The 24,714-nt window shown below is 46.3% G+C and overlaps 1 protein-coding gene across 3 annotated transcripts; it reads left to right on the forward strand.

Annotated features, from left to right (window-relative positions):
* Positions 1 to 2,562: 2,562 nt before the first annotated feature.
* Positions 2,563 to 23,166, forward strand: RAE1 (ribonucleic acid export 1). 3 transcript variants are annotated; one of them, XM_077873683.1, is made up of 12 exons: positions 2,563 to 2,711; positions 5,551 to 5,647; positions 6,165 to 6,269; positions 8,277 to 8,369; positions 12,121 to 12,207; positions 13,141 to 13,227; positions 13,349 to 13,420; positions 14,564 to 14,671; positions 17,685 to 17,791; positions 17,873 to 17,948; positions 18,516 to 18,710; positions 22,030 to 23,166. In XM_077873683.1, the coding sequence occupies exons 2-12, from the start codon at positions 5,558 to 5,560 to the stop codon at positions 22,114 to 22,116; spliced, it is 1,107 nt and encodes a 368-aa protein (XP_077729809.1). In that variant the 5' UTR covers positions 2,563 to 2,711; positions 5,551 to 5,557; the 3' UTR covers positions 22,117 to 23,166. The 3 variants fall into 3 exon arrangements, with proteins under 3 accessions (XP_077729809.1, XP_077729808.1, XP_077729810.1); XM_077873682.1 differs by lacking the exon at positions 2,563 to 2,711 and adding an exon at positions 3,179 to 3,335; XM_077873684.1 differs by lacking the exon at positions 2,563 to 2,711 and adding an exon at positions 3,765 to 3,784.
* Positions 23,167 to 24,714: the final 1,548 nt, after the last annotated feature.

The following is a 24,714-nucleotide window of genomic DNA, read 5'->3' on the forward strand; positions in this document are numbered from 1 at the left end:
TTTTGGGGCGCCTGGGTGGCTCAGCGATTGAGTGTCTGCCTTTGGCCTGGGTCGTGATCCTGGGGTCCCGGGATTGAGTCCCACATTGGGCTCCCTGCATGGAGCCTGCTTCTTCCTCTGCCTGTGACTCTGCCTCTCTCTCGCTCTCTCTCTCTGTGCCTCTCATAAATAGATAAAATCTTTAAAAAAATAAAATAAAATATTTTCAACTTGGGGCACTTGGATAGCTCATTTGTTTGAGCGTCTGCCTTTGGCTCAGGTCATGATCCCAGGGTCCTGGAATCAAGCCCTGTGGTGGGGCTCCCTGCCCAGTGGAGAGTCTGCTTCTCTCTCTGCCTCTTCCCCCCTGCCTCACTTGTGTACGTGCTCTGTCAAATGAATAAATAAAATCTTTAAAAAATATGTTTTCAAAAAATAATAATAAAAATAAAAATATGTTTTCAACTCGTTAAGACATGGGGTAGAAGAGTCTGAGACATAGCAAAAAGAATCTGAGTAGAACCATGAGGGTTTCTGTGTGAGATTGAATACTAGTTTTTGATAAAAGTCCATTCTGCATCAGCTTTGGATGCCCCAAATTTCTTGTAAAGCTGCACTTTGTGTATGTTTCTTGGTAACCAAGCTCTTTATAAAACCTTTACATATTAGAACTTTTTAATTAAAATTTCAAAATTAAAGATCACTTTAAATGAAAAGGAATTAGTACTAAACCAGAGCAAAATTTGTTTCTATTCATCTAGAAATGGAATATAAATATTGCCTTGGGTAAAACATGCGGAAGTGGGGATCCCTGGGTGACTCAGCTGTTTAGCGCCTGCCTTTGGCCCAGGGCATGATACTGGAGTCCCGGGATCAAGTCCCACTTCGGGCTCCCTGCATGGAGCCTGCTTCTCCCTCTGCCCGTGTCTCTGCCTCTCTCTCTCTCTCTGTGTCTCTCATGAATAAATAAATAAAATCTTAAAAAAAATGCGGAAGTGTTTGGCAATGCTAATGATTGCCATAACCGAAATTTAATTTTAATTATTTATTTTTGATAATTTTTTGCTTATATTTTGTGGCTCAATAATTACACTTGTGCATAGAGGTTGTTTTGACCCCCCCTTTTTGTTTCTAGGGGAAGAAGTGAGGTGACTTTTGCAGTCAGCTAATGTGGAGGTGTGGAGTCTGATTTTCGGGGCAGGATGCTTGCATCCCAATTCCCCTTCTTTTTACAAAAAAAAAAATATTTATTCATACCCTGAGCCAAAGGCAGACGCTCAACCACTGAGCCACCCCAGGCCTCCCTCCCAATTCCTCTTCTACTCACTGTCTCTATGAGTGGGATAAGTTACAACCTGGCCTTGGTTTTGTCAACTGTAAGATGGGAATAATAATAATAATACTCCCATAGTGTCATTGTGAGGATTAAATGAGATAATTCATGTAAAGTGTTTTGAGTAAAGTATTGAGTTCAGAAAAAGTCAAAGAATGTCAGTTATTGTTACATTTGGGTGTGCTTGCTGCTGCTATTCTTCCCAGTATGGTATATGCAAAAGAAGCTGGTGGGTTGTACATCCCTAGACAGCAGAAAGAGTTTTTAGAGTATGCTGAATGGCCAGTATTATATGAGAATCTGTATCCTAATAGAGGTTTCTGGGATATTCCTCAGGCACAGAAAATATTCAACAGATATTGATTTTGCAGCATATATGCGTAGGACCCTGTGCTTGGTGCTGCAAGGGTGTGCACTGGAGTTAAGGCATAATGTTTAAAATCTAGGAAGCTGGGCAAGGCAAATACTTGGACTGTTTTATGAGACAGGATATGATAAGCACTGAAGAGGCTCTGAGAGGTTAGAAAGATGGTAGGAGATGATCCACTTGGGAAAGAATGGGGAAAGGTGTCGTTGAGGAGGGAGTACTTGTCAGATGATTCCGAGATAATGCCGCTAGAGTTAGGTACGCGGCAGACCTCTCCGGCTCTGCTGCTTAACAGCTGTGTGATGTCCAACAAGTATGTTTTCTCTCTCGGCCTCACTGTCTATAAAACGGAGATCACAGCACCTGCTTTTTAGGGCTGCTCTGGAAATTACAGACCAACGTCCAGGGCTCCAGAGAGCTAGTTAGGACTGTCGCGATCTACACGAGGGGCTCTCAATCCCGCCTGCATCTTAAAATCACTCAGGGAGCTTGCAAAGAGCATTAAATTCCCTCTGTGCCACCGCAGACCAACTCAATCAGAAATTTCCGTGAGGCCCAGGCAGCGGGCCTTGACAGAAAGCTCCCCCAGTGATTCCAAATAGATTCTTGGTGCTCAGCTGGGGGCTTGCTGGAAGCGCAGGGGTGCTGCTGCGGGTCTGAGAGCTCGCTGCAGATTTCCAGGCCGCTGTTTGCACGCAGAGCAACCACAGGGGCAGTGGAGGGGAGATTCAGTGTCTGCCCCACCGCCTCGGCGGATCCTGCCTCTTTTTTAACCCTTGAGAAATTCAGCAACCAGCCGAAATATTTGGGAGTTGGCACGAGTGCACGTGGGTGTCGTAACCGCCCCTTCACATTCTTAGGGAACCTGACGCTCGGCCCTCTCAGGTCGCTTCACCTGCACCTAATTAAGAACTTCCCCAGAAGTCAGCGTCCTCAGGACAGTTTTACGGAGGGAAACTGAGGCCCAGAGGGCCCGGGCTCATCGCCCACCGAGGCAGCGATCCGGCGGCTTCTTCGAGGATGGCTTTGGACGTGAGTTGGCGGGAATCAGAAATCTGCTGGACTTTTAATTTCTTTTTTTTTTAAGATGTTATTTATTTATTCAAGAGAGACAGAGAGAGGCAGAGACACAGGCAGAGGGAGAAGCAGGCTCCACGCAGGGAGCCCGATGTGGGACTCGATCCCGGGTCTCCAGGATCACGCCCCGGGCTGAAGGCAGGCGCTAAACCGCTGAGCCGCTCAGGGGTCCGACTTCTAATTTTCTAGAGAAAATGTTAACGTCCCTCCATCAGCGGCGGCCGCGAATTCACCGAAAACGGCCGCTCGGCAACTCGGGGGGCGGACCCACCAACTTTCGACCAATCCGCAAGTTGCTGGCAAGGGGACTCCCTCTCGGCGTCGAAGGCGCTTCTACGCATGTGCCGTCGCCTCGTGGGCGGGGGAAGCCTTTCCCTTCCTCCCCTGCCTTCCGGGCGGCACCGGAAGTGGCTCCGGGGCGCCTGCGCAGTGGCTCCGCGGTAACTGGGGCCGTTTCCTGCCCCGGCGTGGGGGTGCTGCGGCCCTCGCCCTCGCCTCCTCCGCGGCCTCGCGGGCCCGCAGGCTCCCGAGCCTCTCCCGCTGCCCGCCGCCGGCGCCCGGCCGTGGCGTGACTCTCAGGTAGGCCCCGCGCCGCCTCCCTCCCCGCCGCCACGGCGCCTCCGAGGCCGGGCCCCCGGCGGGGTGCGCGGGGCAGCGAGCTGCACTCCGGCCCGCGGGACGGGCCCTGGGGGCCCCTCGGGTCTGACCCCGTCGTCCGCTGGGGAGACCGAGGCCCCCGGGGGTCCGGCTGCTGGCCGCGCCCGTCGCCTCCGCCCGACCCCCTAGCACGCCTGCTGATGGAGCCCGGCCCCCGGCTCCTCGGAGACGCCGTCCCCTCGGCCCCGCCCGCGCTGCCCCGGCTCCGGCGCGCGTCTCTGACCAGGGGTCCCTGGTTCTGCCCGCCCCTACGCGAGTGTTAGCCGCCGGCCCGGCCCCGTCCTGTGCTCGGAGCTGGGGAGGAGGTCGGGGGCACGCAGCACCGGGCCGTGACGGTGCCGCGAAGAAGGCGGGGGGCGGTTTCGTGCGAGGTGGGTATGTTAAAGCAGGAGCGCAGGGGAGCCTCTGAGGGGCTGGCCGTTCTGGACAGAGAAGGTCCCACGGTTCGTGGATGGGCAGCTTCCCTGCTGTCGATCGCCCTCTTAAAGCGGACCTTTTGATAAGTTTGGGAAACTGAAGGCAGTTGTGGGAACATCACGACAGTGCATGAAAACAACACATTTCCACTGCCCCTCCCCCCCCATCCCACACCCCGCAAAGGTCTCAGGACCTGGACATTGAGGCTGAGGCAGCTGGAGGCTTGGGGGAGGGCGAGGCCTCCCAGGCTGAAGGAACAGGTAGTAGGAATGCTGCAGGGCAGGGCTGGGCTTGCTGTGGTCACCGAGAACCGGGTGCCCCCAGAGCCCGGGAGGCTGGAAGGCAGCGAGCCGCGCAGGCCTGGAGGGTGGTTCGGGTGCCCCTGTGTGCCCTGAGCTCCTCCAGGGCTCCTCGTGCTCCGTACAACGTGTGGTCCACGGAGGCTGATACCTGAGTGACCCGCGCTCCCTCCCTCGGTTCATCCCAAACGGCACAAATGTTCCCTTCCGATCTGATAGCTGAAGAGGGGGAAGGAAGGGAAGGATGAATTTTCAGGCGTCACGTGTGCGACCTCACTTGCTTTCCGTGATTCTGAGAAGTGGGTGTTAGTGACTCTGTTTTTGTGGATGAGAGAATCGAGGCTCAGTAACCACCCCAGAGCCACATAGCTAGACTCTGACTGCAGAAGCCTGGTTATTCCTCTCCCCGGTCATGCAGGCGACTGGTGTTGCACGAGCACCCCCAGCATCGGAGGCACAGGTCGGTCGCATGCACCCTTCCTCTCGCAAAGTTGCTTTCCGGGATATTAATGTGCTCGGAGCTGTTGCTGTGACCAGAGCATCTGCACTCATTTTCTTCATGAAGTTGGGAACCCCAAACGCCTTTCCAGCATCCCTAGCGATTTCCCCATTCTCTGTTGTCCAGAACATGGTAGCAGACCTTTTGGTACTCAATTAGACCAAAGTGGGTTATTTTTTTAAAAACTCCTACAGAGAAATTGCTGAATCTTTGCCAGGACTGGTTGCTTTTCTTAGTAGCTTCATGCAGAGATGTTGACCTAAACCAGAGTGTAGAAATTGATAAGAAGAAAGTAAGCTCTCACTGAGTGCTGACCTGGAAGAATGGGGCGTTCTGCCAGTTTACTATCATATTCCTGGCGCTAAATAAGCTCAGTGTCTGAGACTATGTAAGAAATGGGTGAATTTATTTTCTAGCTGGTGACTGAAAAGCACTTTAATGTATCAGTTTATTTATTATTATTTTTAAATATTTTATTTATTTATTCACGAGAGACACAGAGAGAGAGAAAGGTAGAGGGAGAAGCAGGCTCCATGCAAGGAGCCCGACGTGGGACTCGATCCCAGGTCTCTGGGATCACATCCTGGGCTGAAGGCGGCGCCAAACCGCTGAGCCGCCGGGGCTGCCCAATGTATCGGTTTATTAACCGTGACAGATGTAAGAGGGAAATAAGGAAGCTGGATGTGGGGTATATGGGAACTCTGTCTTTACAATTTTCTATAAATCAAAAACTAAAGTATAAAGTTTATTTTTAAAAAGTGCTTGCTTGTTGCTTATTTCGATCTCTTTAGAAAAAAGAAACCTGGCATCAAGTCATTTTTAGACTCTTATTACCCGTTTGTGACTTAATTAGCTTTATATGAGCTCTCAATGATACCACTTACTGAAGGACCTGTCCTTAACATTTTCTATTATTTTTTAGGGCCAAAATGAGTCTGTTTGGAACAACCTCGGGTTTTGGAACTAGTGGGACCAGCATGTTTGGCAGCACAAGCACAGATAACCACAACCCTATGAAGGTACCACATGAAGTTTCACGGGACTTGTAAATTACACGCCAGGGTTTCTCATAGTTAGAGATACCCAGATAGCTTGGGAGCTTTCTTTGGGGCAAAAGCACAGAAACTGTGTGTCCCCTGCATTAGTGTCCTCCCAGACTTTCTTCATACTTAAGTAACCAAGGTCCTTATTAAAATTGTAGGTTCCCAGGGCCCAGCCCACAACCTTTGATAGAATCTCCATCGGGGTGGGGGGCAGGCAGTGACTGATCGAGAACTTGGGGCGAAGGTGAACCGGTGGGCTATCAGGTGGGAAACATCATTGTGGGCATTTCATTGAGAGTGCTGCTTCAGGTCCCCACAGAGCTAGCCCTTCCACTAGCTTCTTTATCACTCGTTTTTTGGATCAAAGCAAGAGAGGCCCAGTTCACTTAGTTCTTAGCACAGGGAAAGTCCACCATGAGTGTTCATTGAGAAAGAAGACAATTTTGAGTGAAATTGATGATGCATACATTGTAACGTTGATTTTCCTCCCTAGGATATTGAAGTAACATCCTCTCCCGATGACAGCATTGGTTGTCTATCTTTTAGCCCACCAACCTTGCCTGGGAACTTTCTTATTGCGGGATCATGGGCTAATGATGTAAGTGCTCCTTACGTGTGTGTTCTAGAAGTCTTATCTTTGTAAGGGTAAGGTTAGCTTTCCATTTGACTCCATTCTTTGCCAAGTGAGTGAAGCAGAGGTAAAGCTTGTTCGTGGCCTTTTTAAAGAACTCAGTAAGAGGGTATGACCCTTCTGAGTCAGTTGTTACACTGCTATTACAGTGATATTTGCTAAAAAAAACGTAATCATGTGCATCACTCAAATTCCTCCTGTAGTTCAGTAACTTGACATGGATTTCCAAATCAAATATAGCGTCATTGAAAATGACTGTTATCTATGCTGGTAGACATGGACTTCTAAGTATCCTGAAAATGTTCTTAAGGCAAATGTTAAACTTTTTTCAACTTCAGGTGTAACACAGATCCTGCATAGACATTACACTTAACCTATTGTGTACAAAAAGAAAGACGAAGTCCTAGCGCACAAAAGATTAAAACTCTGCTAGAAAAATAAGCAAAGGATGTGAAGAGGCACCTCACTAAAGGAGCACAGGTGGCCCAGTAGTGTGAACTTGAACCATTCGGCCACTGTCATAAGCAGATAATTTCAAACTTACATGATGGGCTCTATCAGTATTAACAAAATGAAAAGTTTCAAAGAATGACATTTGGTTCCAGCAAAGAAAAGCTGAGACCTTACATGGATTGCTGGTAGATATGTAAATTGGTACAGCTCTTCTGAAGGCTAATGGGCAATAGTTATCAGAAGTCCTTAAGTTTAAACTCTACACCTCAGTGGTTCCACTTTGGGGCTCGAGGATCTCAGGTAATGTACTTAACCTGCATAACTGAATTAGCCTCTCAGTAGCTAAAGTGCTGTGAATGTACTGTCCTCTCCACCTTCCGATGCAGGATGTGAAGCTTAGGGAAGTAGAATAACTGGCCCAGGTCCCACATCTAAGGGAGTGGCAAAGCCTGGATGCTGACCCACCCAGTAGGACCCAGAACCTATACTCCTAGCTACTACCTGATATTGCCTCATTTTTAAAAGTTTTCATGCTAGTGAAAGTTTTGAAAATTGTAATATCTAATAATATACATTATGGTATGTTTGTGTGCTGGAATACCACATTAGAAGTTTTGGAAAAGATTTTTTTACAGGGGCATTGGAGGGTTGAGAAAAGAACAGTAGGGGGAGGAAGGCAGTCATGGTTGAGCAGGTTTGTTTTTTACATGTCGTTTCTGGAAAGACTTCACATGATTAACTGCTAAAAAATGTTAGAAGAATGTTTAATGGTAGTTAATGCAAAAAAGAAATGTTTCAGTTAAAGAGTGAAGGTATTCTATAATGTAGCTTTTTGAAGAAAGTATGTGTGCCTGTGAACAGTGAAGGCACAAACCATTAACGTTGTCTGTGGTGGGATTAGGTGGTGTGTTTTTCTTGTCATATTTACAAAGTCTCTAAGTAAAATGCATTACATTTATAATCAGGAAAAAAATGATGTAAAAGCAGTATTCAGAGACGAAAGCTAAGTTTCCCCTTTGGTCTTGATTCTCTGAATGGTAATGGATGACATTCTACTTTAAAAAATAAATCTCATAAATTGATAAAAAATGTATCTGCAGTTTTAGGTGTAAGCAAAAGAATTTGTATATTTTGATGGCTTAGGGATAGGAACATAGTGACTTGAGTCTACTTTTTTTTTTTTTTTTTTTTTAAGATTTATTTATGTATTTCGGAGAGGGAACACGAGTGGTAGACGCAGAGGAGGAGAGAGAGTCTCAAGCCAACTCCAAGATGAACATAGAGCCCAACCCGGGGCTGGATCCCATGACCCTGAGATCACGACCTGAGCTGAAACCATGAGGCTACTTAACCAACTGAGCTGCCCAGGAGCCCTTGACTGCTTTATTCTTAAAGTTAGAGAATTAGGTTGATTGGAGAAGTTCGTGTATATTAAGTTGTACTCCATTAGTTACTGGGTATTCAATGCATGTAATATGTCATGAGTTGCTGTGTTTGCATTAATTTGTCACATTACTGTAGGTTCGCTGCTGGGAAGTTCAGGACAGTGGACAGACTATTCCAAAAGCCCAGCAGATGCACACGGGGCCTGTGTTAGATGTCTGCTGGAGTGATGTAAGTTTCATCTTATTTTTCATATTTTCTGCTACGTGAGATCATGTGTTATCCAGAGTATTTATATATTTCTACTTTTATATAACTTGAACCACAGAAACCATGTACACATATACATTGTTGGAATTCTAAGTTTCTGTCAATATAATCATTGATTGATGTTCCTAATGTAGTCATTGACCATTAGCTTTAGTTTATTTGAAAGTTTTTCTTGCATAAAAAGTTCCATTATTTTATTGACATGTTACCTTAAGCAAACAATTTCTGGAAGCCCTTCCTATCTTGAAATTCATACCATGAATTTCATCTTAAAATTAGAAATTTAGTATCCCAGAAAATAAGTCCTAGAGAAAAAAAGAATCCTTTTCTATCCTTAGACATTCGAAATCTTTTGGGTTTTTGGAATTCTCTTTTTCCTCCCAAATCCTGAGTATCAGTAATACAAGCAGATACATTCCAAGTGTATTTGGCTCTGAGCTTTTGTGTTCGACTGGAGAGAATTTAACGAAGGGACTTTTCACAAATTGCCAAACTACTCTTCTTTTATGTTGTCATTTTTAAATTACACTGTACATTTATGTGATCTTAATTTGTAACTAAAAAATGATTCTATTTATAAATATTTTGAGATGGTTTAGGAGTCAGAGTTGCTCCCATTTTCATCATTAGCTGTGATAGGTTTCTCTGAGCATTTTTGTCATCTGAAAAATGTTTTCTTGACATATTGAATGGGTTATTATGAGGCTAATAATAGATCTGAAAACAGTTTGAAAAGGGATGCATGTATTGCAGATACAACTTATTTTTATTTTATTTATTTATTTATTTTTAAAAGATTTTACTTATTTATTTATTTATTTTTTAAATTTTTATTTATTTATGATAGTCAGAGAGAGAGAGAGAGGTAGAGACACAGGCAGAGGGAGAAGCAGGCTCCATGCACCGGGAGCCCGACGTGGGATTTGATCCCGGGTCTCCAGGATCGTGCCCTGGGCCAAAGGCAGGCGCCAAACCGCTGCGCCACCCAGGGATCCCAAGATTTTATTTATTTATTCATGAGAGACACAGAGAGAGACGGGGAAGCAGGCTCCACGCAGGGAGCCCAACGTGGGATTCGATCCCGGGTCTCCAGGATCAGGTCCTGGGCTGAACGCGGCGCTCAACTGCCGAGCCACCTGGGCTGCCCACAACTTTTTTGTTTTTTGTGTTTTGTTTTGTTTTGTTTTGTTTCACAACTTTTTTTTTTTTTTTAAGATTTTATTTATTTATTCATGAGAGACACAGAGAGATAGAGAAAGAGGCAGAGACACAGGCAGAGGGAGAAGCAGGCTCCATGCAGGGAGCCTGATGTGGGACTGGATCCTAGGTCTCCAGGAACATGCCCTGGGCTGAAGGCAGCGCTAAACCGCTGGGCCACCCAGGCTGCCCTCACAACTTATTTTTAATTTACATGTGGAAAAGTAGCAACTTGAGTAGGTTGAAGATATTTCTGATTTATTTTCCCTGTTTTTTTTACTGATTGGGTAACGGATCAGAATGTAGTTTCTTATAAAGTAGGGCGAGAAGTGGAATTAATTGATACAGGAATTCTGTTGCCCAGATGTTACTGAGTGGCTGTAGGCATTTATAAAAACGAAGACAGCCTATTTCCTTTTTCCAAGTTGTGCATGATCTAGTGGAGGAATCAAACGCAGCAATGAAGAGTTCTAACATAGTGAGCCAAGTCCTGAGAGGGGGAGGATGTCCTGGTGCTGGGTTGTAGGGGACACAGAAAGCAACTGGGGGGGGGTGCAATGAATGCCGCACTGAAGAGACGAGTTGAGCTGACTCTTAAAAGAGAAATGAACCAGGTGCCTTCAACTTTTTAAGCATAGTGTCATCCAGCTCGGGCCTACGTTCAAATATGGGCTCTGCCTCTTCAGCATTTTGACTTTGGCAGGTTACTTAATCTGTTTGTTTCCTCATTTGTAAAATGAAAGTAATAATAATTACAACAGATAAATAATTATCAGGCTCTACTAGTATGCTAAAGCCCTGGGGATAGAGTGGAAAGCGAAGTAGCCATGAAACTCCTGGTCTCTTAAGACAGACATCTAGAATTGCAGATAGTAGAACTTGGTGGCAGCTAGACTACATCTAAGTAAAATAACTAGCTTGGGGTTAGTTGACAGACTTTTCCTGAGGGAACATAGTGAATGGCTGAGTCTAGGCCCAGATCTAGACTTTCCTGGCTCCAGGACCCATGTGCTTGACAGCCTCCCATCAGAGGCTTACAGGAAGGGAAATGGACTAATGGACTAATGCGGAAGGTTGGAAGAGTGTTCGGGAGAGGAGGCTACACATTTAATAGCATAGAAGCGAGAAGGGGCCAGGGTTCCCTTTGAGGCATAAACTAAACTTGGTGAAGATGAATTCTTCAGCCCTGTAAGGACATGGTTTGCTCTGTGGCCATAGCAGGGTGGAGAGCACTTGCAAATACTCTTTCTCGGCCCTGGCCTTTTGCTAGATTAGCCTCCATATCTCTTTGTCCACTGGGATCTGGCGTGCTGCTGCTCCATATAGTGCTGGTTAAAGCTGGTAGGATGTGCATTTTATAATGAGATTCTGGGAGGCCAGTGTGTCACTCAGTCTCAGGGTAGCCCACTGCATACATTGGTCACTTCTAAGGATTTATAGAGTTTTCCTTATAACTTCACTGATAAAGAAGCAGGTTTTATCTTTTCTTTGAGTTAGAGAAATAGTGACTTTTCATAGGAAGAGATTTTTGTTGGAGAAGGATGGCAGTAAATCTTAGCTTTGGAACCAGAGATGAGTTAATCTGGTCAGCAGAGTATGGCCCATTGCCTATTTTTATAAATAAAGTTTTATTGGCACACAGCTACACTCATTCATTTACATAATGTGTATGGCTGTTTTCAATCCATTGTGACAATGAGTTGCAGCAGAGACCTATAAAGACTAAATTATTCACTAAATAAATCACCCTAACGACTGGTCTACACTTTCCATTTAATATTTTCTCTTTCTGAAAATTGTCTTGTGCTTCTTTATATTTGATCTAATTTATGAGTTCTTTATTTGAATATTTTTAAAACCACTACACAGTGATTGCTAATTTGTTAAGCTGTCCTATAGTTTTCATAGGGCCAATGATTATTGAAAATTAGTGTAGTTTTATGGTGTGCACTTCAGAATGCTATTAGATATATAACTGAACAAACATATAATGAATTATAGATGCATATGTGCGTATGCAGAGAAAATGATGCACTAAATGTCACATATCAGTTACCATTGATAATTCTAGGTAAAGGGTTGATGGTTGTTCATCGTTTTATTCTTGCAACTTTTGTGAAGGCTTGAAATTAACCAGAACAAGAAATCAATGTGTTAGTATGCCTGGTACTACATATAGATGCAGGATTTGCAGACTATTCCTAGAAGGTACTCAGTGGTCCGTGAGAAAGGAGGTCAGGAGCAGGAGACTTCATTTTCCTGTATAACTTCATGAGTTATTTGAATTTTTTTAAATCCTGTTGATATATCTCTTAGAAAAATAAATCCGTAATAAAAGAGCTCAAAATGTGTTTTATATATGACAGCAGAGTTTATAATACGCTAGCCTGTAAATAATTAGAAAAATAAAAATTGCAAAACAAAACCTGCCTCAATATGATCAACCTAATATACAGTTAGAAATTGTTTTTTGTTTTGTTTTTTAGAATAGCCAATTTTCTCTATTTTCTTTTAGGATGGGAGCAAAGTATTTACAGCATCATGTGATAAAACTGCCAAAATGTGGGACCTCAATAGTAATCAAGCAATACAGATTGCACAGGTAATAAACACTCTGTACAGAAAAGCTGGTCCTGGGGTTGTGATTTTCAAATTCTAATTCCGTAGTATAGAAAAAATGTAGTTGACTCTACCAACTCAGTTAGACTTGAGTATTTCAGAAGCCTCTTTAGCATCAAAGTAACACCAGGGTAATAACCATTCTCATTCCTACTGGCATTCCACAGTTGGTCTGTCATGGATCTTCCTTGTGCGCATAGATAAGAATGGGCGTCCTAAGGAGTTTGTGATGTTAAAACCTATAAAAGATGTTACAAGTGGGCCTCAACAGTCATGTGTTTGACATTCTGACACCCATGTGTGGCTTGCCTTTTACCAACTGCTTGTAGACACTTGTTCATTCAGTTTAGTATTTAGTGAATGCCTGCTATATGCCAGGCACTGCCAGTAGGGTAGAGACACAACCGTTGTAAAAGCGACACTTCCTATGCCCGTGGGGCTTTCACTCTGTTCAGGAACAGCAGGCATGTGAGGACCGCTAGGGGAGAAGTAACGAAGCTCAGAGAACCAAGAACCAGAGGGTCTGACCTGGTTGAGAAGGCATTGGTCAGAAAGGCATTGCCTGCTCACAGTATGTGTGACTGTGTGCCAGAATCATCTCTTTGATCTCTTCCTTTGTATCTCCTTAGTAAATAAATAAAAAAAAAAACTGGTAGAGTTCCCTACTAATTATTTCTGAATAACTTCCTAAGGAGGGGCTTATTTTTACTCTCATTATGGGTAAAATAAAATTAATGTTTGTCAGGATGGAAAATAGATATATGTTCTTAGGTTAAATTGAATGTCATGGTCATTGGGAAGGGCTTGGATATCCTTTGGTGTTTGGTATGACCTCAATTTTTAAATTGGTGCTTTCTCTTTGAGTTTCCAGAACTGAGCACATAGTTAAATTTCTCTTGTTTTATCTTCTTATAAGCATGATGCTCCTGTTAAAACCATACATTGGATCAAAGCACCAAACTACAGCTGTGTGATGACCGGGAGTTGGGATAAGACTTTGAAGGTATGGCATACCAGTGAAGGGACTGTACGGCCTGACCAGGAATGACATTTATTCTTACGCTGTTTAGACTATAGTTCTGAATGGTCACTTACTGGCTTTTTGTTGTTGTTGTTGTTTTTAGTTTTGGGATACCCGATCATCAAATCCTATGATGGTTTTGCAGCTCCCTGAAAGATGTTACTGTGCTGACGTGGTGAGGAATTTCTAACTTAACATATATCCTTTTAAGAGAAATAACAAATTTCTTACTTTCTGACATCTTGCAATTAGAGGGTAATTTAAAAACTCCTCTAACTTTAGTAATAAACACACAGAGGTTTGCTTTAGTCATCTTAAATCAGATTTTTATGCTGCATTTGTCTCCAGATTATTAAATAGTGGTTGTCAAGTTTGTCATTTGAACATGTGCAGGCAGCCACATGCCATTGGTATATGTCATTTATTGGAGGCTATAGGAAAGTGGGCAAATAACTTTGTGGTGTGGTACTAGATCTTTGGGGGCTGTCTGTGAGTAGAAGAGAAACTGAAGAACTTTCTCTGTCCATTTGGCTAAAAGTCTTGAAGTTTTATGCTAACAGTTAGTAATTCCACTTTTAGGAATTTATTATGAGAAAAATAAAGACATGGATGGTCTTCGTTGTGTATAATGTGATGAAAGCTTTGATGTGGCTTGATGAGCTAACAAGACCAATGAGGTTAAATGAACCTGGTGGTAGGTTCATTTCTGGGCATATCGGACAGTAACTGCTAGTATTGGAATACACACCTTGAGTGAAGGATATAAATTATTATTATTTTTTAAAGATTCTATTTATTCATGAGAGAAAAGAGAGAGAGAGGCAGAGACACAGGGAGAAGCAGGCTCCATGCAGGGAGCCCGACATGGGACTCGATCCTGAGACTCCAGGATCACGCCCTGAGCTGAAGGTGGTGCTAAACCTCTGAGCCACCTGGGCTGCCCCTGAATTATATGGGAACATACATCATACATATGCATGCATAATGCTCAGAGAAACCCCAGAGGAAAACATAGCATGATAATAACAGCTGTTAGCATTTGAAAGGGTGTTGGAAGTGATTTCATGTCTTCTTTCTCAGTATATTTTTAAAATAATCCTATAGTTTTGAAAAACCGGTGTTTTAAAAATGGATGTTCTACTTTCAAATAATTTTTTCTCTAGATTTTCATGAAACGTATAGTGGTTATCATTGGATTTCTAAACTTAAAAAAATTCAGACTTATTTTTGTGAGTCTAAAAACATGGATCCAGTATTTTGGTATACAAAACCACATTCCTTCATGTTAAGCGTGTTTCTGCTTCCCTCCATTCCCTAGATCTACCCTATGGCCGTGGTGGCAACTGCAGAGAGAGGACTGATTGTCTACCAATTAGAGAATCAACCTTCTGAATTCAGGAGGATAGAGTCTCCGCTGAAACATCAGGTGAGTCCCCAGTCAGATTAGGAAGCATGTACCTAAAAAAAAAAAAAAAAAAAAAAAGGAAGCATGTACCTCGCATGTGTCACATGCCATTCAGTCCCCATGTGTGGAATATAGTTGTACTTTGAAATGCCTAGAAGTATTTTCAAGGGGATAAATTTAAGGATACAAGCACACATATTTTATGGGAAGATACTGTCCATCCCTAGAGGAGCCCGACTTCTCTGTCCTTTCTAGATGTGCTGCTGGATAGCTGGACGCTTCCACATACAGTTGCGTGCCTCCGTGGATGGGCTCCATCTGGGGTCCTGGCGCCTGTCCTCAGCTCTGCCTTCACCAGGCCCACACAGCACCCGGCTTTTCCCTTCAGGCTCCCACTCACCACAGACTCCTAGATTTTCTTCACTCTCATAACTCTTAGGCTTTCCTCTAACCTTTGTCTCAGCAGATCAGATCAGCTCCTGGTCGGAGAACATAGAAACCAGTGATGGGGAACTTCTTGTCCTCTTTCTAGGGAATGTGTCCACACCTTCCTCTGCCTTTCTCCCGCCAGTTAGGTGAGGCCTGTGCTCTGTGGAGGCGGCTTCTGTGGTGGGACTCCATGGAACTCCTCCTCCGGGAGTGTCTGGACACTCACACGCCTCTTTTGGCATGACTAGTACTGACATGTGTTCCAGTCTCATTCATGCTAGGAGACAAAACAATCTCTTTTGCCCCATGTCCTCTGGCACCACCTGGACCCCTTTTCCTTTGCCGTTAAGCATCTCACATGAGCTTTCTTGGTTTCCTTACCTCCCACTCATTTCTCACCCAACTCCGTTGACACTTCTACCCACATTACTCCACTGAAACTGGTTTTGGCTTGGCCACAGACAGCTTCCTTATCCATAATTGCAGTGGATGCTGACCAGTCCTCATCTCAGAGCAGCATTCAGTGCTGTTCTTACATGTTCTTACATACCCCAGCCGTTGCCCCCCCGGCTTCTCCACATGCTACTTTGTCTTCCCTGCTCATTCTTACTGCATGTTGGGGTTCCCCAGGCCTCTCCTCTAGGCCACTGCCTTCTCTACTAAAACAGAATCCTCATCTCTGACTTCACTGTCACTTAGGTATACTTCGTGGGCTAGGGACTCAGATCCCCAACGAGCCTTGCCTCTGGGATCCCTACAGGGACACCCACAATCTGAAAGCTCCTTTGCCTATCTCCCAGCATCTCAGCCCAACAATATCTCACACCAAACCCAGGACCACTTTCTGTACATCTTTAGATGTTACCTCTATTCAGGCTTTTCCATGCCTGTTTTCCCCAAAACTGTGTGTGTGTGTCTTAAAGATGTATGTGTATGTGTTTTATGCATTTTTGTCTCATGTTGCCCACTAGAATATCAACTCAGAGCAGAGATTTCTCTTTGTTTGTTGCTGTCTCATCCCCAGCTTCTAGAGCCAGGTCTTCTACAGATGTTTGCTGAGTGAACAAATGATCTTAACCTGCTCCTGCCTACCACCCTCAGCCACCGCCTCCCTCTGTGCTCTGCACCTCGTGAGATGGGACCTCCACCTGCCCTTGTCTAAGCTGGAAATCTAGAAGTCATCCTCAGTCTGCTCCCTTTTTCTCCTCTCACTGATCTCCAGGCTCCCTTCTATCCTCCAGGTGTTTTGGAATCTATTCTTTTCACTCCTTCCCTCCCACACATCTAATCCAAATCTCCTTGTGTGACCGTAAGAGCTTAGATCTTGGCTCTCCTTTGATCCAGTCCTTTGATCATGGGTCAGGGGCTCTTTCTTATAATAGCACATCTGACTTTGTACACTTCTGCTTAAAAACCCAGTTCTGACTCATTTCCTTTTGGATAAATCCTGAACTCCTTGACAAAACCTAGTCTGACTGGCTTCATTTCCTGCCACCTGTGCCAGGCACCTTGGCCTTTCATTTGCTGGGGCATGCCATCAGCCTTTGCATAGGGCCGCTGTGTGGTTGTATTCTTGTAAATGGTGCCCCCCAGAGGTGTGCAGTTCCCGGTCTCTGTGCTGAGCAGGGGAGGCACAGTCATCATTCCTGCTGACTTACAGACTTTTGCCTCTTTTCAGTAACTTTTTTCCACTCACAAAAGTAATGGGCTTGTTGTTCAAGAAAAGGCAAATGGTACAGAACTAGAACTAGTATATACTTTTCCATTTACTTAGGAAATTTGTGTGCTGTAGTGTCATAATAACAGATTGCTCTTTATCTTCATTTTCTGTGGCTTCGCCCCCAGGCTCAAGTCCTGCCCCCATGCCTTCTGAACTCACGGAATATAAAACAACAGTTTGGTAGGGTTGGCGGTTCTCTGGGGTAGATGAGATTGTCATGACTGGAAGAAGGAAGTGAGGACCCAGGCCCTGACCTCTGCTCCTCTGCACCTGGAGGCTGGGTCATAGGCTCTTTTGTGGGATCTTTGTGGAATCCAGGAGACCCTCCTTTGGGTCTCCAGACCCTGTGTTAGATCAAGTGCAGTGTGTTGCTCCTGCATGGTATGGTCACAGTTTAGAAAGTGCTGGCCATGTCCACTGTCCCACGTGACCTTGTGATATTTGGGCAGATGCTATTTCCCTTCTCCATTTGGAGAAACAGAGGCACAGAAACATTGGGTGATTTGCTGCAGGGTGCCCGCCTGGTTAGTGTAGGACTGTGGATCAAAGTGACGGGGCCAGCACCAGAATAAGAACTGATGGGATCCAGAGGGGCGCGTGTGCTGCTGGAGTGATGGCAGGCCCTTCCAGTGGCAGAGGAGGAGCAGCACCAGACACCAGCACATGGTCTACAGTGTGTTCATAAAGTCGTGTGGCTGAATAAAAGTAGTTTCTCAAAAGGTAGAAAATTATGCCTACTGGAGGACTAGAAATAATTTACTATGTTTGTATGTTTCTGGTTCTTCTGAAACCCAGAAACGAGGTGGACATTATTTACCTTCACTTAGTTATGAAATCTTGTATTTTGCATGATAATAACAGTATTTTTTTTCTTTCAAACTGCAGCATCGATGCGTGGCAATTTTTAAAGACAAACAGAACAAGCCGACTGGTTTTGCCCTGGGAAGCATCGAGGGGAGGGTGGCTATTCACTACATCAACCCTCCCAATCCGTAAGTGGGCTTGATTCGCTTGCACATTTTCACTTGAGACTTTTTCGGAAAGGGAAACTTAGTTGAGCCTTTGCGTTTCAGTGCCAAAGATAACTTTACCTTCAAATGTCACCGCTCGAACGGAACCAATACCTCAGCTCCTCAGGACATCTACGCGGTAGGTTAAAGAAACTTTAATCTTGAGAACGCCTCTAGAAACTAGACTTGGAGGTGGATGGCTGACTCATTACAGGGCCGGGAAAGGTCATCCGTGTTGTTGTGCATGTTCATGGGCAGAGATCACTGGCTTCTGCTCTGGGTCCCCCTTGTCTGTTTTTGTGACACGTTGACTGCTGCTGCTGCTGAGGGCAAACTTAGGGCTCTCTCAGGGGCCTTCCACCTCCTGAGTGCTGCCAGACAGTTCATACACTTAGCTAAAACTGAGAAATTGCTGATTGCTGGAAAAAGGAAAAAGGCCCTTTCCTGATGTCCCCTCCTTGCCGTCACTGGCTGCATACTTGTTAACTTCTGCTGACTTGTGTTCATAATGAGACGCAGTTCAGTTCTGGGCGGGCAGTTGATTCTGGAAGCGAGGCTAGTGTCTCCAGTCTGGGGACAGTCAGCTCTCATGAATTTACTGTGCGTACGTGTTGTTTCCTGATGAAGCAGGAGGCATGTATTGGTAAGTACCTGATGTCTCCTCCCTCATCTGCCACCCCTCATTGTGCGTTGTTAATCCTTGCAGGTAAATGGGATCGCGTTCCATCCTGTCCATGGCACCCTTGCAACTGTGGGATCTGATGGTAGATTCAGCTTTTGGGACAAAGATGCCAGAACAAAACTAAAAACTTCAGAACAATTAGATCAACCCATATCAGCTTGCTGCTTCAATCACAATGGAAACATATTTGCCTATGCTTCCAGCTACGACTGGTCCAAGGTGAGAATTACCAGGCCTGCTGTGGGTGCGCCAAGGCAGCAGTGCCAAGCCCTGGGAATCAGAAGGCCTGGGCTTGACTTGTGACTCTTCTCTGGACTTGCTCGTGACCCTGGCAGGTCACCATCACATCACTTCACAGGGAAATAGCCAGCCTTCCTCACAAGGTGTGGGGACTCAGTGACATCATATCCCTGGAGCCTTTTCCTTGGAACCTGTTCCTGGGGAAGGTCTGGTCATTGTGCGCTCAGAAGCAGAAGTGACCTAGAGGGTGCCACTCAGGGAGGGTGTAAGTCCTTCAGGGGCGGTTGCCAGAGAGCGAGGGGGCATGGCAGGGCTACTGGCAGCAGGGCCAGGGCATGGGGCTTTTGCTGGAGGCATTGCTTTTTTGTTTATTGTCTGGGGAGGGGAGTTGGCTTACCGGGTTCTGGCTGTGTTGTTGAGGCGTCCCAGCATGGCGGTAAGGAGAGCAGACTCGGGACCTGGGGCTCCAGGCTGCTGGCCAATGGTCATGTCTCTTGGCCAGCCCGTGTGTTTGCTTCTCAGCTGTTGCTGCTGGTTCTTCTGGATTGTTTGTTTTTCTCATGCCACCCCCCTCCCCCGAACCCCCCTCCACAGCAGCCTTCCAGACTTTCCCTGCTCTGTCGTTGCTGCCCAGGTTCCTGACTGGGGAGGCCGCTGGCTTCACCTGGAAAGGCTTTGACCAGGCAATCACTTCCCCTTTCACCTGCCCTAGCCTGTTTCCTTCCTCTTGCCTCCCAGCCCAGACATGCCCGAGACACCCTCACACCCCTCTGTTCTCTTCTGCAAGCACCTTCTCTCCCTGCCCACCAGCTCCTTGCTCTCCGTCTGTAAGCACACTCTCAGGCCTTCGACCGTGCCAAAGTCAGCTGGGAAGCCTTGTTTTCCTCGACTGATGAATGCATCGGTAGGGTTCGCACACACTAGCTCCTGCTCCTTTGGCTGCATCCTGGGTGCCACCCTTCCCCTCAGCTCTAGCCTGACTGCTTCTCCCAGGGCAAGCCAGTGACCCTTCAGTCTCTAACTTGGTACCTGAGCTCGCTCTCCGCTTCTCTTCCAGTGGCCCAGTCCCGACAGGATGAATGCACGGTGTGCCCGGAGTACCTTAACTTACCAGATGAAAGCCCTGGTGACTCCCACGCATACGTCCTTTGTCCTGCAGGCTCGCTGCCTCTCCTGCCTGGGTCCCTCCTTTGAGGCAATCACTGTCCGTTCACTTGGGGCAGAGGTCTTGGTGTCACCTTCGATCCTCTCTTTCTCAGAAGAGCTGGGCAGTCCCCAATCTCTGATGGCTTTACCTGCAGCACCCTTGCCTGTTGGGCCGGTAGTTCTGAGGCCTCCCGGCCTCTGCACCTGGGCCTGCTCTCCGTGTGTGTGCTGATTTGGGTCGGGCAGCCACGCTGTGTTTTTCTTGAAGCAGCTTTACTGAGGTATCCTGGAAATGCAGCAGTTGTGCGGTTTTGACATCTGCATATACCTGTGAAACCATCACCACAGTCAAGATAACCTTGTTTTAAGATAACATTTTTATCTCCCCCAGAAGTTTCCGTGTGTGTTGCTCTGATCCTCTCCCCACACAGTCATTAGTCTGTTTTTTTGTCATTATAGATGAGCTTGCATTTTCTAGAATTTTATGTAAAAAAAAGTCCTACACTACATACTCTTTTTTTTGCCTGGCTTCTTCACCTTGAGTAAGGATCCTGGGGTTCACCCCTGGTGTTGAATGTGTCCCTCATCCGTTCCTTTCTGCTGCTGCCGAGCAGTCTGTGGTACAGGTGTGCCACGTGTTTATCCATCTACCTGTGGAAGCCACGCACTCAGTTTTGCAAAGTGTGCACTTTTCCGGTTTTGCCTGGCTGGGGCTGGAGCCAGGTTGTGGCCTGGGGCCTTGGTTTCTCCACCGGCCTCCCCTTGTCCACATGCTCCTCCAGCAGTTGCCTCTGGCTGCACCTGCCTCTGTGTCACACTCAGGCTGCAATGTGTTGTAAGCATTGAAAAATCAGTAGTAAATGAAAGAAGTGAGAATGCTCACTGCTGTGAATGCTATTCCAGGTGAGTTCATATGAACAATTAATGTCAGCTTGCAGTAGGAGTTCAAGTTATAATCTTTTTTTAAATATTTTTATTTGAGATAGTGCATGAGAGAGAGAGAGAGCATGAGCAAGGGAGGGGGGCAGATAGAAGCAGGACTCCCCCTCCCCCCCCCACCCCCACCCCCCCACACACACACACACTGAGCAGGGAGCCCAGTGGAGGCTCGATCCCAGGACTCTGAGATCATGACCTGAGTGAGCTGAAGGTAGATGCTTAACCCACTGAGCCATCCAAGTGCCCCTTAAATTATAATCTTTTTAACTTAAAAAGAGTTGCTTTGGGAATTTCACACTGTTCTTAAAGACTTCTCTCTGGGATGAAATCGTGATCACATAAGGTGAATATCGTGAGCTTGCTGCCCAAATGTGACTGCCCAGAACAGCTGCATTTTGTATATTATGATGAGAACTTATGGTCTCCATTGAGCTAAACTTCTAGAACTGTCTCAGCATATCTGTCAAAGGATGAGCAGACCCATGGCTGTGGTACAGGAGGCAGAGTGCAGCCAGCGGCCATTCCCCTCTCCCTGTTCCAGGTCTTCTGACCACCTGAGGTGCCCACTCCTCTGCCTTGCCTGTCACCCCGCTCCTCTGTCCTCTCACCATTAATGCCACTAATAACTTCCGTGGCTGCTGTTCTTTTCCCTGGGGGATAGTGTTCAGAGGCCTCAGTCCCCTTCATGGTCCTTAATTTTCAGGCCTCCTAGAGTTGCACAGCTCCCCTCCTCTCCCCTCACCATGAGAGCAGACACTGACCACCGCATGGACTTCCATTTCTCTCTGGGTCTGTGTGGGGCGGCTCATCCTGGACCTTGCCATCATCCCTGGGAAGTCCTAGGGCAGATGTGTCCCTCAAGTCTGGGCCACTGCTCCGCTGCCCTCGCTGGCAGCCTTGCTCCTGTGGGTGGCCACCATGGCCTTGAAGTGGCAGTGGGTAACAGTCTTAGCACTGAAAAATATGTAAAAGATCATCCCTCCTAGTGGAACACCGAAGGCCGATTTCCACTAAGTCCTCCTTAACCTTTCCTCTTAAAACCAAAGTTTAAACTTAACATTTGACTTTTCTTTCTCTCCCTAAACCTGTTTTGTTCCCCTGGAGACCTTCTGTTTCATGCACATAGTGTAGGACTTGGCATATACAAAATGCCCACAAGATGCTCAGTTTTGTTCTTTAATGATAAGATTGTTGTGTTTTTTTCCCCCCTCAGGGACATGAGTTTTATAATCCCCAAAAGAAAAACTACATTTTCCTGCGTAATGCGGCTGAAGAGCTAAAACCCAGGAATAAGAAGTAGTGGCGAGAGACTTCTGGGTTGTCCAGAGTTGTTTTCTCTCCACTCTGCCTCGTCTTTGTACGGATCTGGGTCCCAGTGTTGGTAGGTTGTCAGCCCTGGACATGGATTTCAAGCCCTGGAGAAAACGACGTCTTGACCAGCAGTCAGGAGCCCAGACGGCCACAGTGACTGTCCGTCTCTCCATTCCACTGCCCGTTACAGGTTGCTTCTGTAACTCCACAGGGACTGAAATCATATAGAAGTTAGATTCCTGTGGGCGACTGCCAGGTATCTGCAGTGCTTCATTCAGCCACGTACGTGTTAGAGAGCATTGGGCAACATTCTATGAACGCTGTACTGTATTTTGTAATAAAATATTTTGAAGATTCCCTACTAAGCTCCCTTTGTGTGTCTCTCCCCTGGCCTGCCTCATAAGCTCTGAAGTTGTCATCCTGTTGAGCAGTGTCACAGGTTGTATTTGTGTTTTGAGCCCCCCTTAGAAATGCAGCAGTCTTGCCCCTTAGCAGAGAAGGAATCCTGAGCTGTGATTCCTTCTACTACGTGGAGTGTCTAGCTGCAGCTTCACGCACAGGCAGGCAGAGTCTGAATGTGTGTTTCTCTTGCTTCCTTCATCTGTCTTTAACATCCCCAGTGGTTTTTGGCTCTGCGGGGCAGATCCTGGTGGCTGGAACGGGGCCTGTCCCGTGCGCTCAAGGGCAGGCCTTTGCAGGCAAGCCCAGGTGGGTGATGTGTGGCTGGCAAGTTAGGACCTGAGCATCCCCGCATGAGAGGTGCTCTTAACTCCTGCCCCAGTACTGGTAATTTAAAAAAAAATTTTCATTAAAATTCTTCACTGGTAAGTATCTGAAATGAAATTCAGTTTAACATTGGACTTTTGAGGCTCTTACTGTGTTTTTACCCTGTGATCCCAAATGCTGCTTTATACATTACTGTTTGGGGCTGGTGTATAAACTAACTTGCTGAGTTTGGAAATCTGGCTTTGATAATGCTGTAAGTTGTGTTTGCCTACTCATGAAAAGCAATGAAAATAAAATTTTCTACTGGAAGAGATTGCCTGCGCTCAGTGGTTTAAATTCTTTGGTAGAGCAGAAGTAACATCAGACCTGTTAACTCTTCAGCTCTATCTGTTTGCATGAAAAAATGTAGTTTTTGAGAGAGAAAGGCAGGTGCACTGGGGAAAAAAAGTGTGAATTTTCAAGTTAATTATTTACACCTCACTTTTCATGAGTCAGCCCTGTGCGTGTGGGAAGATAAAGCAAGTAGGACTGCTGTGCTGAGAGTCAAATTTGATTATCCCAGTAGCTGACTTTGTCGGTAGGTAGGCAGGCAAGATTCGTGAGCATTGGTTTAGCCATAGTTTTGTAAATTCTCTTTACGAGCTGGTGATTGACAGTGGTTGCCAGTGACCTTGAAAGGAGTCTAAACCAAGAGCTTTATAGAGTGTTCTTTCCCAAGACCGGGCCTCGCCGCATTACGAAGGGGATAGGTAGTTTGTGTCATTGGCTAATTTAAAATACTTGCCAAAGTCCATTTTCCAAGGTTACCCAGGTTGGGGTCCCGGAAACCAGGAGCAAGGGAGCCCCTGGAACGGGGCGCCGGGGCTCATTTCTCACTCGCCCAGAACCCAGAGCATAAAAACCTGCAATGGGTTTGCTAGTGATGAGCCGGGAAATACTTGTTAAAAATCACTGAACTTCTTAAGATACCTGTTTACATGTTTCCTAAAGGGATCTGGAGTCTTTGAGGAGCCCCTCAAAGACTCTGCAGGTGCATCACCCCTGCAGGTGCCCATACCGTATGCTGCTGGCATCTTCTAGTTCAGAAAGATACAGACGTAATCCAGATAGCTTGGATAAACGACAAGCCTCCGTGCCACTGGAGATTTGCACCCAGTTAGAACCAGAGGTAGAGGTCCCGCTTGCATGGAAAGGGGGCCTGTAAGCCTCATGGAGAAGGCAGGTGGTCTTGTCCGCTTACGTTTTCGGGTATTTTGTCATGAGAATTCCCAAACGTGTAGGGGAGTTGGAAGAGCTTCCCAGTGAACACTACCACCCAGGTCCTAAAGTCGGCAGGTTGCTTTCACGTGATGTCTCCAACTGGTTTCGCTAGGCCTCTGCCCCGCCGTGCCTGTGACACCACAGTCGGTAGTGACCGTGGACATGGCCCAGCGGCAAGAACTCGCGTGAAAGGAGTCAGAGGTCAAGGCGGGACTGTGCAGGGGGGGCATATGCAGGAAGGCACAGCTCTGCTCCTGCCACGTTTGGGCAGACCTCACGGTGCTTGTACGCACCTGCGAGCTTTCCCAGAGCCCTCTGCGGTCAGCGGGGCCTACTGAACCCTTCTCACCTAATCCAAGCGAGGGCCTGCCTGCGAGGTGCCGTGGGTGGGATGTAGTAGCACAGGGCGAGCGGCCAGCATGTCCCGTACGTCCTCGCCCTTCCCGAGGAGCAGGAGTCTGACGAGTGACCAGCTTCTCAGACACTTGGTCGTGTGTTACGGGGCTCGTTGCATGCAGCTTCCCAAACACATGCATCTGGTCTCCATTTCGACCGTGATTTCCTTATTTTTCTTTAAATCGATCGACTTTTTTTAATCGAT

Source organism: Canis aureus, chromosome 26 (genome assembly GCF_053574225.1).
Source record: "Canis aureus isolate CA01 chromosome 26, VMU_Caureus_v.1.0, whole genome shotgun sequence".
NCBI lineage: Eukaryota > Metazoa > Chordata > Mammalia > Carnivora > Canidae > Canis > Canis aureus.